Raw genomic sequence first — 12,224 nt, 5'->3', positions numbered from 1 at the left:
TTTGGAAATTCAACGCAGTAAGGATGCAAGAGTGAAAAGGGGAGAGGGTTCCTTGAACCACAGAAGCAAATATTCCCCAAAGGGAGAACCAGCCACCCAGGTAACCTGTTCTTCCTGGTCTGAACCCTGAGAATGCAGAGGAGCTACCTCACCTCTGCCTTGGGGACCTTTCCAGGTTAAGGCAGAAAACGGGAGGATGCTCTGAACCTAGACATAAACACAAGGGCAGGCAGACATTGAACTTGGAGCAGTACAGTTGGCGCCGTAGAGGCAGCGGCTGCTGCCTGGATAGAGTGGGAATGGCCTGGAATGTGAGGAGGAGCTCAGCCCAGCCTGCCCGAGTCCTTGAGTCTTGACACGTTATTGAAGGCAAGAGAGAGAGGGAGAAAGTTACAGTCAAAAGAAAGGACTCCCGGGCCACCTGGGTGGCGCAGTCGGTTAGGCGTCCGACTTCAGCCAGGTCACGATCTCACGGTCTGTGAGTTCGAGCCCCGCGTCAGGCTCTGGGCTGATGGCTCAGAGCCTGGAGCCTGCTTCCGATTCTGTGTCTCCCTCTCTCCCTGCCCCTCCCCCATTCATGCTCTCTCTCTCTCTCTCTCTCTCTCCCCCAAAAATAAATAAAAGTTGAAAAAAAAATTAAAAAAAAAAAAGAAAAAAAAAAAGAAAGGACTCCCTGGAACAATTTGTAGTTTTTGTATAAGCATTTGGCTGTAATCTTCTAAGTAATACGTAGCAACCACAGTGTCAAATAGATGTGTCAGATATCAAGTGCCGATTATGGTCGAGGCAGAGGACTTCAGGAAAGACCCGATCTCTCTCTCTTTATGGAGCCAACGCTCTCGTGATAGGATCTCATTTCACCTTTGCCGCCCTTTGTGCATGTTATTAATATCCCAGTTTTAGAAATGAAGAAGCGAGGCTCAAAAGAGATCGGCAAATGGCAGAACTGTCACTGAAACCCGGGTGTCCTGCCTTTGGATCCCAACCTCAGGCCCGCTCTCTCTACGAGCCTCCTGATAAACCACTGTGACATCTGTGCCTGCCCACTTCCTGCTGACCCTCTCTCTCAGGAGCAAAGCTGGGAGTAGAAACACCTTTTGCTCAGTCCCCCTCCTCTGAAAATCTAGGCGTGAAGGTCCAGTGACCGTCACACACGAGGGAGATGAAGCGTTCTTGTTTTATTTTCCAGTCTCCACCCAGACGCAATATGAGACTGAGTTGTGTCTTTACAGGAAGATGTGTCTTCACAGTTCCAATGAGTGCTTTCACCATCCACGATTGCTCTGTGGCAAATGGCTCGGAAGGGGCATTGTGTTACCCCTCCTTTGCTGGTCTTTTCCTCTACTGACTTTTACTCAACCGGTCTCCCAGAGGGTTCTGTCAACAATACTTAACCGAGAAATTCCTCTGCCCCGGGATACTGGGCTGGACCCAGGAAGGAATTTAGAGATGAATAAGAGGCACTCTCGCCTGCCAGATGCTTACAGTCTAGTTAAAAAAAGAAAAAAAGGGGCGCCTGGGTGGCGCAGTCAGTTAAGCTTCCGACTTCAGCCAGGTCACGATCTCGCGGTCCGGGAGTTCGAGCCCCGCGTCAGGCTCTGGGCTGATGGCTCAGAGCCTGGAGCCTGTTTCCGATTCTGTGTCTCCCTCTCTCTCTGCCCCTCCCCCGTTCATGCTCTGTCTCTCTCTGTCCCAAAAATAAATAAACGTTGAAAAAAAAAATTTTTTTAAAAATTGGTGAAATGAGTCACCTGAGAGGTCTGCAGTCTGTGGGAATTCAGAGGAGAGAAAAACTGAGGAGAATTGAGCGAGGTTTTATAGCAGAGGCGGAATTTGCGGTAGGAATGATGGCCGATTAGTAGTTCCTCAGGCAAGTGGGGGGGATGGCACATTCTAGCTGAGGAAATGCCAGCATGAGCCAGGCAGGGAGTGTGGAAAACCGTTGAGGCAGAATAGTGAGAAATGCAGGTGAGCTGGAGTACAGGCATCGGTGGCAGAAAAGACGGGAGAGTAAATTTAGGACCACGCTAAGGAAAAGCCTACTTTTTTTTTTTTAATTTTTTTTTTTAACGTTTATTTATTTTTGAGACAGAGAGCATGAACGGGGGAGGGTCAGAGAGAGATGGAGACACAGAATCTGAAACAGGCTCCAGGCTCTGGGCTGTCAGCACAGAGCCCGATGCGGGGCTCGAACTCATGGACTGCGAGATCATGACCTGAGCCGAAGTCGGTCGCCCAACTGACTGAGCCACCCAGGTGCCCCAGGAAAAGCCTACTTTCACGTATATCCCGAAAATGAGGATTTCTCACAGAAACTGCAATATTGTTATCACACCTAAGAAAAAAATTTTAACAAAAATCTGTCATCCCTAATAGCCAGGCCCTATTCAAATGAGAGAGTTAACTAAAATATCATAAATGATTAGGGGGAAGGGTCCTGGTAGGGACCTATAGCCACCAAACATCTGCAGTGAATTTTTTTGTAATCGCTTTTTCTCTTGTTCCTCTTCTTTCTCTCTAAACGCAGAATTCTTAGTGTAGAACTTCAGAGAACTGGCATTGGGTGCACTGTCATTAGGAAGTGAACCAAAGGTAGAATGTATTAATTCTTTCAGATGTTTGTTCAGCACTCTACATTCTCTTCCGTCAGAGAACTTTCGTTACGGGAGAACATCTACAACACGGCGTAAGTGCCTGGATACGCAGCCCTGTTGCTTAGGGCAACAAAGGACTTGGGGCCCAGGGCACTGGTTATGCTCTCAGGGCGATCACACTCGTCTTTCAGTTTCACAGTTGAAGGTGGGAGTGTTCAGTTCACATACTCACACCCCTTCTAAGCCTTTTTGCCTTGAGCCTTTTGGGGGTTGGGGATATTGGGCATGCCACATTTACTCTAGCCGGGGTTGACTACCCTTTCAGCCCCTTCCGCCTAAGAACACCCCCCAGCCCCTCCAGGCAAAGGAAGGGAGGAGTAGCAGGAAGGAAGTGAGAGCTGCAATTACCACTTAGACAAGGTGGTTTTGCAACTTTCTGTTGTCTGGGGTGGGGGTGGAGGGGGGGCAGGGAAGATGGCAGACCGGGTGTACCCAGGGTCAGGTGTTCGATGAGCTGGAGTCAGAGACACAGACAAACATGTGGCTGAACTGAGAAGGAAATAGGCACTCATAGGGAAGGGAGTGCAATTGGACATAATGCCACTGGATTTGTATTGAGCACTCGCCAAAGGGCAGCGCTGAGAATGTATGTCATTTAATTCTCCGGACAACTCCAGGAGATGCTGTTGTGTAAACAGAGGCTCAAGAGACGGATAGGCTTATTTGCCTAAAGGCTTAGAGCCATAAATCGAAAGGCCAAGATGGGGCACATATCTGTCAGACTCCAGAGCCCTTGATCGTAACCACTACAGAGAGCGCTCCAGAAGTTGGAGATGCTAACCGCTGGGTTAAGAATGGGGACACATGTGGGAGCGCAAGCCGGTGCAGCCACTCTGGGAAACAGTATGGAGGTTCCTCAAAAAACTAAAAACAGAACTACCCTACGACCCAGCAATTGCACCACTAGGCATTTATCCAAGGGGTACAGTGTGCTGTTTCGAAGGTGCACGTGCACCCCGATGTTTATAGCAGCACTATCGACAATAGCCAAAGTATGGAAAGAGCCCAAATGCCCATCGATGGATGAATGGATAAAGATGTGGTATATATATACAATGGAGTATTACTCGGCAACCAAAAAGAATGAAATCTTGCCATTTGCAACTACGTGGATGGAACTGGAGGGTATTCTGCTGAGTGAAATTAGTCAGAGAAAGACAAAAATCATATGACTTCACTCATATGAGGAATTCAAGAGACAAAACAGATGAACATAAGGGAAGGGAAACAAAAATAATATAAAAACAGGGAGGGGGACAAAACAGAAGAGACTCAAAAATATGGAGAACAAACTGAGGGTTCCTGGAGGGGTTGTGGGAGGGGGGATGGGCTAAATGGGTCAGGGGCACTAAGGAATCTACTCCTGAAATCATTGTTGCACTGTATGCTAATTTGGATGTAAATTTTAAAAAATAAAAAATTAAATTAAAAAAAAAGAATGGGGACACATGGCGGGGTGGGGGCGCCTGGGTGGCTCAGTAGGTTAAGCGGCCAACTTCTGCTCAGTCCATGATCTCACGGCTCAAAGGCTCATGAGTTCGAGCCCCGCGTCGGGCTCTGTGCTGACAGCCCAGAGCCTGGAGCCTGCTTCCAGTTCTGTGTTTCCCTCTCTCTCTGCCCCTCCCCTGCTCACACTCTGTCTGTCTGTCTCTCTCTCACACACAAAAATAAATAAACATTAAAAAAAAAAAAAAAAAAGAACGGGGACATATGGTCAGGGCACCCGGGTGGCTCAGTCAGTTGAGCCTCCAACTTTTGATTTTGGCTCAGGTCATGATCCCAGGGTAGTGGGATGGAGCCACACTCAGCACAGAGCCTTTTTAAGATTCTCTGTCTGTCCCCCTCTGCCCCTCTCCCCAACTTGTGTGTGCTCTCTCTCTCTCTCTCTAAAAAAAAAAAATGAAAGAATGGGGACAGGTGGGCCCAAGTATCTATGTAGAGCCTTCCTCACTCCCCAAGACCTGGGCACTCTTGCACGTGATTCAAAGCCCTTCATGACGAGACTCCAGTTTCCCTTTCTGGCTCCCTTACCCACTACTCCCCATAACACACCCTAAACCAGCCGTGCTGAGTCATCTCACAAAGCGGTGTGAATGTGGGTGGGTATTTCTGTGACTTTGTCCTCTTTCCACCCTCCCCCCTTATGCTCTATTCCAGTCTAGCGAAATCTTAATTCTAGTCCCAGCCCATTGGTCGGTCCCCTCCCGTTGTCAGTCCCCCTCTCCCTCCTGTTAGAAGTATTAAGTATCTCTTTGCTGGGTACTGAGAAATCTAGATGAGTAAGGCAAGTACCCAGTTCTCAAGGGGCCTACAGTTTAGAAGGAGACATAGCTAGATACACCTAAATCATAAAATGGTAATAGAGGGGCGCCTGGGTGGCTCAGTCGGTTAAGTGTCCGACTTCGGCCCAGGTCATGATCTCACAGACTGTGAGTTCAAGCCCCGCGTCAGGCTCTGTGCTAAGCTCAGAGCCTAGAGCCTGCTTCGGATTTTGTGTCTCCCTCTCTCTCTGCCCCTCCCCTGCTCATGCTCTGTCTCTTTCTGCCTCAAAAATAAATAAAAACATTTAAAAATTTAAAAAAAAACAGTAATAGAAATGTCTACAAGGTGTAGAAGTTGCAAACACTTAGAAGGGAGTGATTAACTCGATTAATGGGATAAAGCGGTTAAGTGTCATAAAGGATATAGAGTATGAATTTTTTTTTTAATTTTTTTAAAGTGTGTGTATGTATGTAAATAATTTCTAGGGGCACCTGGGTAGCTCAGTCGGTTAAGCATCTGACTTCAGCTCAGGTCATGATCTCGCAGTTCATGGGTTTGAGCCCCTCATTGGGCTCCATGCTAACAGCTCAGAGCCTGAAGCCTGCTTCCAATGCTGTGTCTCCCTCTCTCTTTCTACCTCTCCCCCACTCATGCTCTGTCTCTCTCTGTCTCCCCAACATAAATACATGTTCAAAAATTTTTTTTAAATAACTTTTATAGCCAACGTGGGGCACAGACTCACAACCCCAAGATCAAGAGTAACTGAGACACATATGGGCACTTCATGCAAATTTGTTGAGCAGGCAAGTGGAGAATCATTAGAAGGTTTTAAGCAGATACAGGAGAGCAACAGCACGGGCCCGGAACACAGTTATGACCGCGAGACTAGAAAGCATGGGACAGTTTCCAGAGATGGACATATTGAGGGATTTGATGAAGGAGGTGAGGGAGAAGTAGTTGAGGGCAGCTTCTGAGATTCTAACTTCGGCCCGGGGGCAGCGTGATGACAGTGCCTCCTCCCAACATGGGGGCTACAGGTGGAAGATGCAGGGCTTTCTTGCTTGTGTACAAGTCAGTGTCCCCTGTGAGAAGAGGCACCGTATCTTTTTCATTTTCCTGTCCTTTGCATTAGTGCTGAGACCAATATGGTGGTTGGCTCCCAGGACAGAGGAGATAGAGAGCATTCATTTCGAGCTGGGTTCTAAATGCGTTGTGTCGGTCTTCTTCAGCGTTTTCCACAAGGGCTCTCCTAAGAGAACAGTCTCCTGCCTGCCTCTAACCTCATCTATCTAGAGGAATCTGGGGCTGTGGCTGGAAGACCATCTCTCAAGTGAAAAGTACCTTCAAGGCTCATATTTTATCGTTAGGGCTGCATATTTTACATTCTTATTAATCCTTGTTTTAATATAATACTTTATCCCAGCCCACCCCCGGAACCCCACTGTAAATAATAATGTCATTCCAGGCACGTATGCCATATTTATTCTGGGCTTTGTATATACACCCCTGCACACTGCCAGATACCCTCAGGCATACCCCAATTTGAGAAGAACCACCAAATACGATTTTTTTTCCAACAGTGCACTCTATATTTTTTAAATTCCATTGGGCTGATACGAGTACAGCCCTTTAATTGCATCTGAGACTCTGAGAAGCTAGGGTCATAGGAGGCCAACAGATGAGAGGGACTTGACTCCACCTCACTGACCTTTCCAACTTACATTCCCAGGTTCTGCAGAAGTTGGGGAAGACTGTGGAAACCAAAGATGAACGGTTTGAACAAAGTGCCAACAACTTCCACCAGCAACAGGTAATCTGGAGGGTGGGGAGGGGGAGCTTGGAGGAAGAAGGGAGACCTGAGGGCCGGGTAGCAGAAGAACAGTAGGTTTGGGCAAGCCAACAGGCATCCCTCCTACCCCACCCTCCCCCCGGGGTTGAGGGGCAAGGGCCACGGAGTAACCTGCTGCTTCTTGTTTCTCTGGGAACCAGAGACGCTTCCCTTTCTTGTTCCCACCGACCCTGGGTTTTGGGAGACAGACAAGTGTTCTTTCCTCTTAGTGGTTCCCCCGGGGTACAGTGGCATCCCTAGGTCCTTGGACAAAGTTGGAACGAGCCCCTGCCACTTTAGTCTTTGGCTGATCACTTCCTCAGGGTGCCTCTCTCCCACCCTAGGCTCTCCCATCGTAGTAGCCTCCGATTTTCCTTGTTGCCTCTTTGGCCGCTACATCTACCTCGCCGAAGCCCAGAATTCTAGATGATCCGTCCATCTTTCACCTGTCATTCTCACCAGCAAACCTCCTATTGTCTCGGTTCCTTCTACCTTCACTGGCTGCTACGGGTAATTCTCTTACAGAAAATCTACATTGAGAAGTGGGCAATAGGTGTAGGCTTCCATGGGATATTTCACTTTTTTTTTTTAAGTTTATTTATTTATTTTGAGAGAGAGTAAGCACGAATGGGGGGGGGGGGCAGAAGAGAGGGAGAGAGAGAGGGGAATCTCAAGCAGGCTCTGCCCTGTCTGTGCAGAGCCTGATGCGGGGCTCAAACTCACCAACCGTGAGATTGTGACGTGATCCAAAAAGTCAGACACTCAACCGACTGAGCCCCACCCCCCGCCACCCAGGTGCCCCAAGATATTTCACTTTCCATCTCCACGTGCCAGGCATTGTGCATGGTGCTTTACACACGTGATCTCACTTAATTCTTACATGAGCCCTGGAGATTGCAGTCCCCTCTTTGTAATAGAAGGGGGTTATTGACTCATGTGAATACCCGGTTGTAATGTGGTCCTAACACTTAACTGCTCAGAGTTCGGCCACATTTCACAGGTTAAGGGCACTGTCCCCAACAAGACTGCTTTGCTTCGGACACCAGCTGCAGGCTCCAGAGCTCCCAGGACACCCACACTGCTGACCAATGCTACAAATTTGGGGGGGGGGGGGTCCTACTAGCCACTCAGTTCCTGTAATCCACAAGAACAACCCACAGAACTCAGGACAGTGCTCTATTTACAATTACACTTTTATTATAAATGACACCGATCAGGACCAGCCAAGTGAAGAGGGACATGAGGTGAGGTCCAGGAGAATTCCAAACGAGAAGCTTCTGTGTTCTCAAGATGTGTCACCTTCCCAGCACGTTGATATAGGATTACCCAGCAAGGAAGCTCACCCAAGCATCAGGTGTCTAGAGTTTTTTGTTGTGATTTCATTACATGGTGAATCATGGGCCACATGATTGAATTTAATCCGTAGCTCCCTTTTCCCTCCCTTCTGCTGGAGGTCAGGCTGATATCACCTGTCTCAAAGCCCCAGCCCTCTAATCACATGGTTCATCTTTCCCGCCTGACCAGCCACCATCCTGAGCCATTTGTTTATTATAAAGTCACACGTGATTGAAGAGGCCCACCATGAAAAATGAACACACTCCCATCACTCAGGAATTCCCAAGGATTTAGAAGTTAACTTCCCAGGATTGGGGACAAAGACCAGCCAAATTCATTCTTTTTTTTTTTTTTTTCAACGTTTATTTATTTTTGAGACAGAGAGAGACAGAGCATGAACAGGGGAGGGGCAGAGAGAGAGGGAGACACAGAATCGGAAACAGGCTCCAGGCTCTGAGCCATCAGCCCAGAGCCCGACGCGGGGCTCGAACTCCCGGACCGCGAGATCGTGACCTGGCTGAAGTCGGACGCTTAACCGACTGCGCCACCCAGGCGCCCCTGGAAAGTAATTCTTTATGATGCTATTGAAGGGACACTAGCTATATCCTATAGAAATCTTTTGTCTTATGTTCATTTTTGAGAGAGAGAGCATGAGCGGGGTAGAGGCAAAGAGAGAAGGGGACAGAGGATCTGCAGCGGGCTCTGCCCCAACGGCTGAGAGCCTGATGGGGGGCTCAAACTCGTGAACCATGAGATCATGACCTGAACCGAAGTTAGACACTTAACCAACTGAGCCACTCGGGCGCCCCTAGCTATAATCTAATTCAGCAGTTAATTGTATATCAGGATCATTTGGGAAATATTTTTAAATGCAAGGTCACCTGTAATAGGGCTTGGGAATCCGTAGTTTTAAACTTGTTTTAACGGAAGATTTCAAATATACACAAAGATAGGAAAACCTGTATGATTAATCCACATGTACCCATCACCCAGCTTTAATAATTAATCAACTCATTTATGTCTCCACCCACTTTCCCCCATCCTTGACTACTATGAAGGACATTCTGCATATCATATCATTTTATCCATAAATATTTCATTATTAATCTCTAAAGATAAGGACTCTTTTTTTATTTTAATTTAATTTTTTTTAAGTTCATTTATTTTTTTGAGAGAGACAGCGTGAGTGGGGAGGGGGAGGGGCAGGGGCAGAGGGAGGGAGAGAGAGAGAATCCCAAGCAAGCTCCTCACTGTCAGTGCAGAGCCTGATGTGGGGCTCAATCTCACAAAACTGTGAGATCATGACCTGAGCCAAAACTAAGAGTTGGATGCTTAGCCAACTGAACCACCCAGGCACCCCAGTTTTTTACATTTTTTTTAAGTTTATTTATTTATTTAGAAAGAGAGAGAGCTGGGGAGGGGAGGAGAGAGAAGGAGACAGAGAATCCCAAGCAGGCTCCATGCTGCTAACACAGAGCCCGACATGGGGCTCAAACCCACGAACAGTGAGATCATGATCTAAGCTGAAATCAAGAGTCAGAGGCTTAACTGACTAAGCCACTGAGTTGCCCCCAAGATAAGGACTCTTTTAAAATATAACCACAGAGCCATTATCACGCCTAAAAATATTTTTCTGTAAGACGTTTACTCATTACAACAAACCAGAAAGGACAAGAAAAACATGAATTAAAAAATCATGATTTTGCACCCTCCCATGCTACAACCACTTTTGTTTCATATCCTTACGGTCACTGTGCTATGTATGTGTATGGTAGCCAAGTAAATCCAGAATAAATAAATACAAGGTTCACAATAGTGAGATTATTCTGTTTGTAATGGTTTCATAACTTGCCCTTTTCAGTTAACAATGTAATACAAATATCTTTTCAGATATTTCAGGTTAATCACCCCACTAAAACATAATATTAAGTGATACCTTTAAAAAATAGCAATAATTTTGGGGGCGCCTGGGTGGCTCAGTCGGTTAAGCGTCCGACTTTGGCTCAGGTCACGATCTCGCGGTCTGTGAGTTCGAGCCCCGCGTCGGGCTCTGTGCTGACTGCTCAGAGCCTGGAGCCTGTTTCAGATTCTGTGTCTCCCTCCCTCTCTGACCCTCCCCCGTTCATGCTCTGTCTCTCTCTGTCTCAAAAATAAATAAACGTTAAAAAAATTTTTAAAAAATAGCAATAATTTCATAATTCAAAATGTCCAATGTTCACTCCCCTATTTTTTTAATCCCGTGATTTGTTTAAAAAAAATTTTTTAACGTTTATTTATTTTTTGACATTAATTTTTTTTTCAACGTTTATTTATTTTTGGGACAGAGAGAGACAGAGCATGAACGGGGGAGGGGCAGAGAGAGAGGGAGACACAGAATCGGAAACAGGCTCCAGGCTCTGAGCCATCAGCCCAGAGCCTGACGCGGGGCTCGAACTCCCGGACCGCGAGATCGTGACCTGGCTGAAGTCGGACGCTTAACCGACCGAACCACCCAGGCGCCCCTCCCCTGTTTTGTTTAAATCAGCAACTTGTGGACATGTTTAAGTCCCTTAAAGTTAAATCTCTTCATCTGCAGGTTTCTAATCCCTCCCTTTTTGCGGTTTACTTGCTGATCCCGGGTTGTTTTCCTGAAGTTTCCTGCAGGCTGACTGAATCCCCGTGGTACTGTTTAACATGATCCTGTGTCTCTTGTATTTTCCATAAATGAATAGATTTAGAGGTTTGATGAGATTCAGATTTTGTTTGTTTGGGTGGCAGGAATACTTGATATTTTTCTAGGTGGGATATTCTCTCATCTGGAGGCACATAACGTGTTCTTATCTTTTTTTTATGTGACACTAACAGCCATAGTTGATCATTAACTGGAGAGTCTATGTTGTATATTAAGCTTCTAGTAATTATGAGGTGGTAGCCGGTCTGAGAACAGCATTTGGCAACCACTGACTTTAGTCTGAATTGGGGGGGAGGGGGGCGGGGGGCGGGGAATCGGATCTGAGAGGGAGGTGATTTAATCAAGGTACAGCACAAGGGCTACAGAGCGAGGATTCAAGCGTGAACCCTGGTGCTTTTCCCCCTGGACCGCACGAGGAGGCCTCCCTGGGCCTCTGCTCAATCAAGGTTACCCTTCGGCTTTTAACCCCAGTATGAGAAGAACAGGAGTCAGTAAGTCAACACCCACGTTGACAGGTTTCTGTAGCTCGGTCCTTTCTCCTCCTCTCGGCCTTAAAGGCTGGATCTACCAATGGCAGGTGTGTGGGAAGGAAGGGTCAGCGATGAAGGAAGGGCCATCTAGAAGAGTAAGAGGATCAGATGAGACAGTCCCCTCAGAATCTCCTGGGTGAGCCCACCAGCTGAACGTCACTTGAAGGGGGGGTGGAGGTCTGTTTGAGAAAGGAAATGGAGGTAGGTTAGGAATAAGGGAAGCTTTTCTCCCGAGAGAATGATTTACCCGTAGTGACTGGTATTTGAGCCTGCCTGAAAAGTTCACTTAACAAGCGAGCCTGCTGTATGCCAGGCTAGATCCTGGTATTTCAACACAAAGAAGACAATACGCCTGCCCTCAGGCATTCACCGTTTAAGGAAAAAGACAGTAACAACACAGTCAGCTCTGAGACGGGACCTCGGATAGCTCAGACGAACAGAGGGGGGAAAGACAAGGTCAAGGAGATTGAAAGTGAAGTATTCCAGAAGTTGGACCAGTTGGTCATGTACCCCGTCCCTTACCGCAGTCAGCTTGTAGGTATATTTTTTATCAATGAATAAATATTCCCAGGGGCGCCTGGGTGGCTCAGTCCATTGAGCATCCGACTTCGGGTCAGGTCATGATCTCATTCACGGTTCGTGAGTTCCAGCCCCACATCGGACTCTGTGCTGACAGCTCGGAGCCTGGAGCCTGCTTCGGATTCTGTGTCTCCTTCTCTCTCTGCCCCTCTCCCGCTTGCACTCTGTCTCTCCCTGTCTCTCAAAAGTGAATAAACGTCGTAAAAAATTTTTTTATAAATAAATAAATATCACTCCCAAACTTCCCAGCCTGATTTCAAGGGCCTGGCCGCTTGCCCAGGTTCCTAATCAAATTTCCATAGGTAAGTTTTCTTTGAAGGCTTTGTTTACTTCCCCATCTCCCCCCCCTCCCCTCTTCAAAACAT

General features: G+C 47.2%; 1 protein-coding gene across 9 annotated transcripts in view; it reads left to right on the top strand.

The window, feature by feature from the left end:
• BIN2 (bridging integrator 2) overlaps positions 1 to 12,224 on the top strand; it is a 37,238-nt gene that overhangs the window by 2,531 nt on the left and 22,483 nt on the right. For 5 of the 9 annotated variants that reach the window (XM_019834941.3, XM_019834937.3, XM_045061812.1 and 2 more), the window contains exon 2: positions 6,646 to 6,726. In XM_019834941.3, the coding sequence (XP_019690500.2) occupies positions 6,646 to 6,726 (81 nt within the window). Of the gene's footprint in view, positions 1 to 2,667; positions 2,687 to 2,777; positions 2,800 to 6,645; positions 6,727 to 7,088; positions 7,255 to 12,224 lie in introns of those variants that run through there. The other 4 variants (XM_045061813.1, XM_019834939.3, XM_045061814.1 and 1 more) reach the window with 3 other exon arrangements.

This window comes from Felis catus, chromosome B4 (assembly GCF_018350175.1).
Source record: "Felis catus isolate Fca126 chromosome B4, F.catus_Fca126_mat1.0, whole genome shotgun sequence".
In the NCBI taxonomy this organism is placed as follows: Eukaryota; Metazoa; Chordata; class Mammalia; order Carnivora; family Felidae; genus Felis; species Felis catus.
This window is presented reverse-complemented; position numbering and strand designations above follow the sequence as displayed.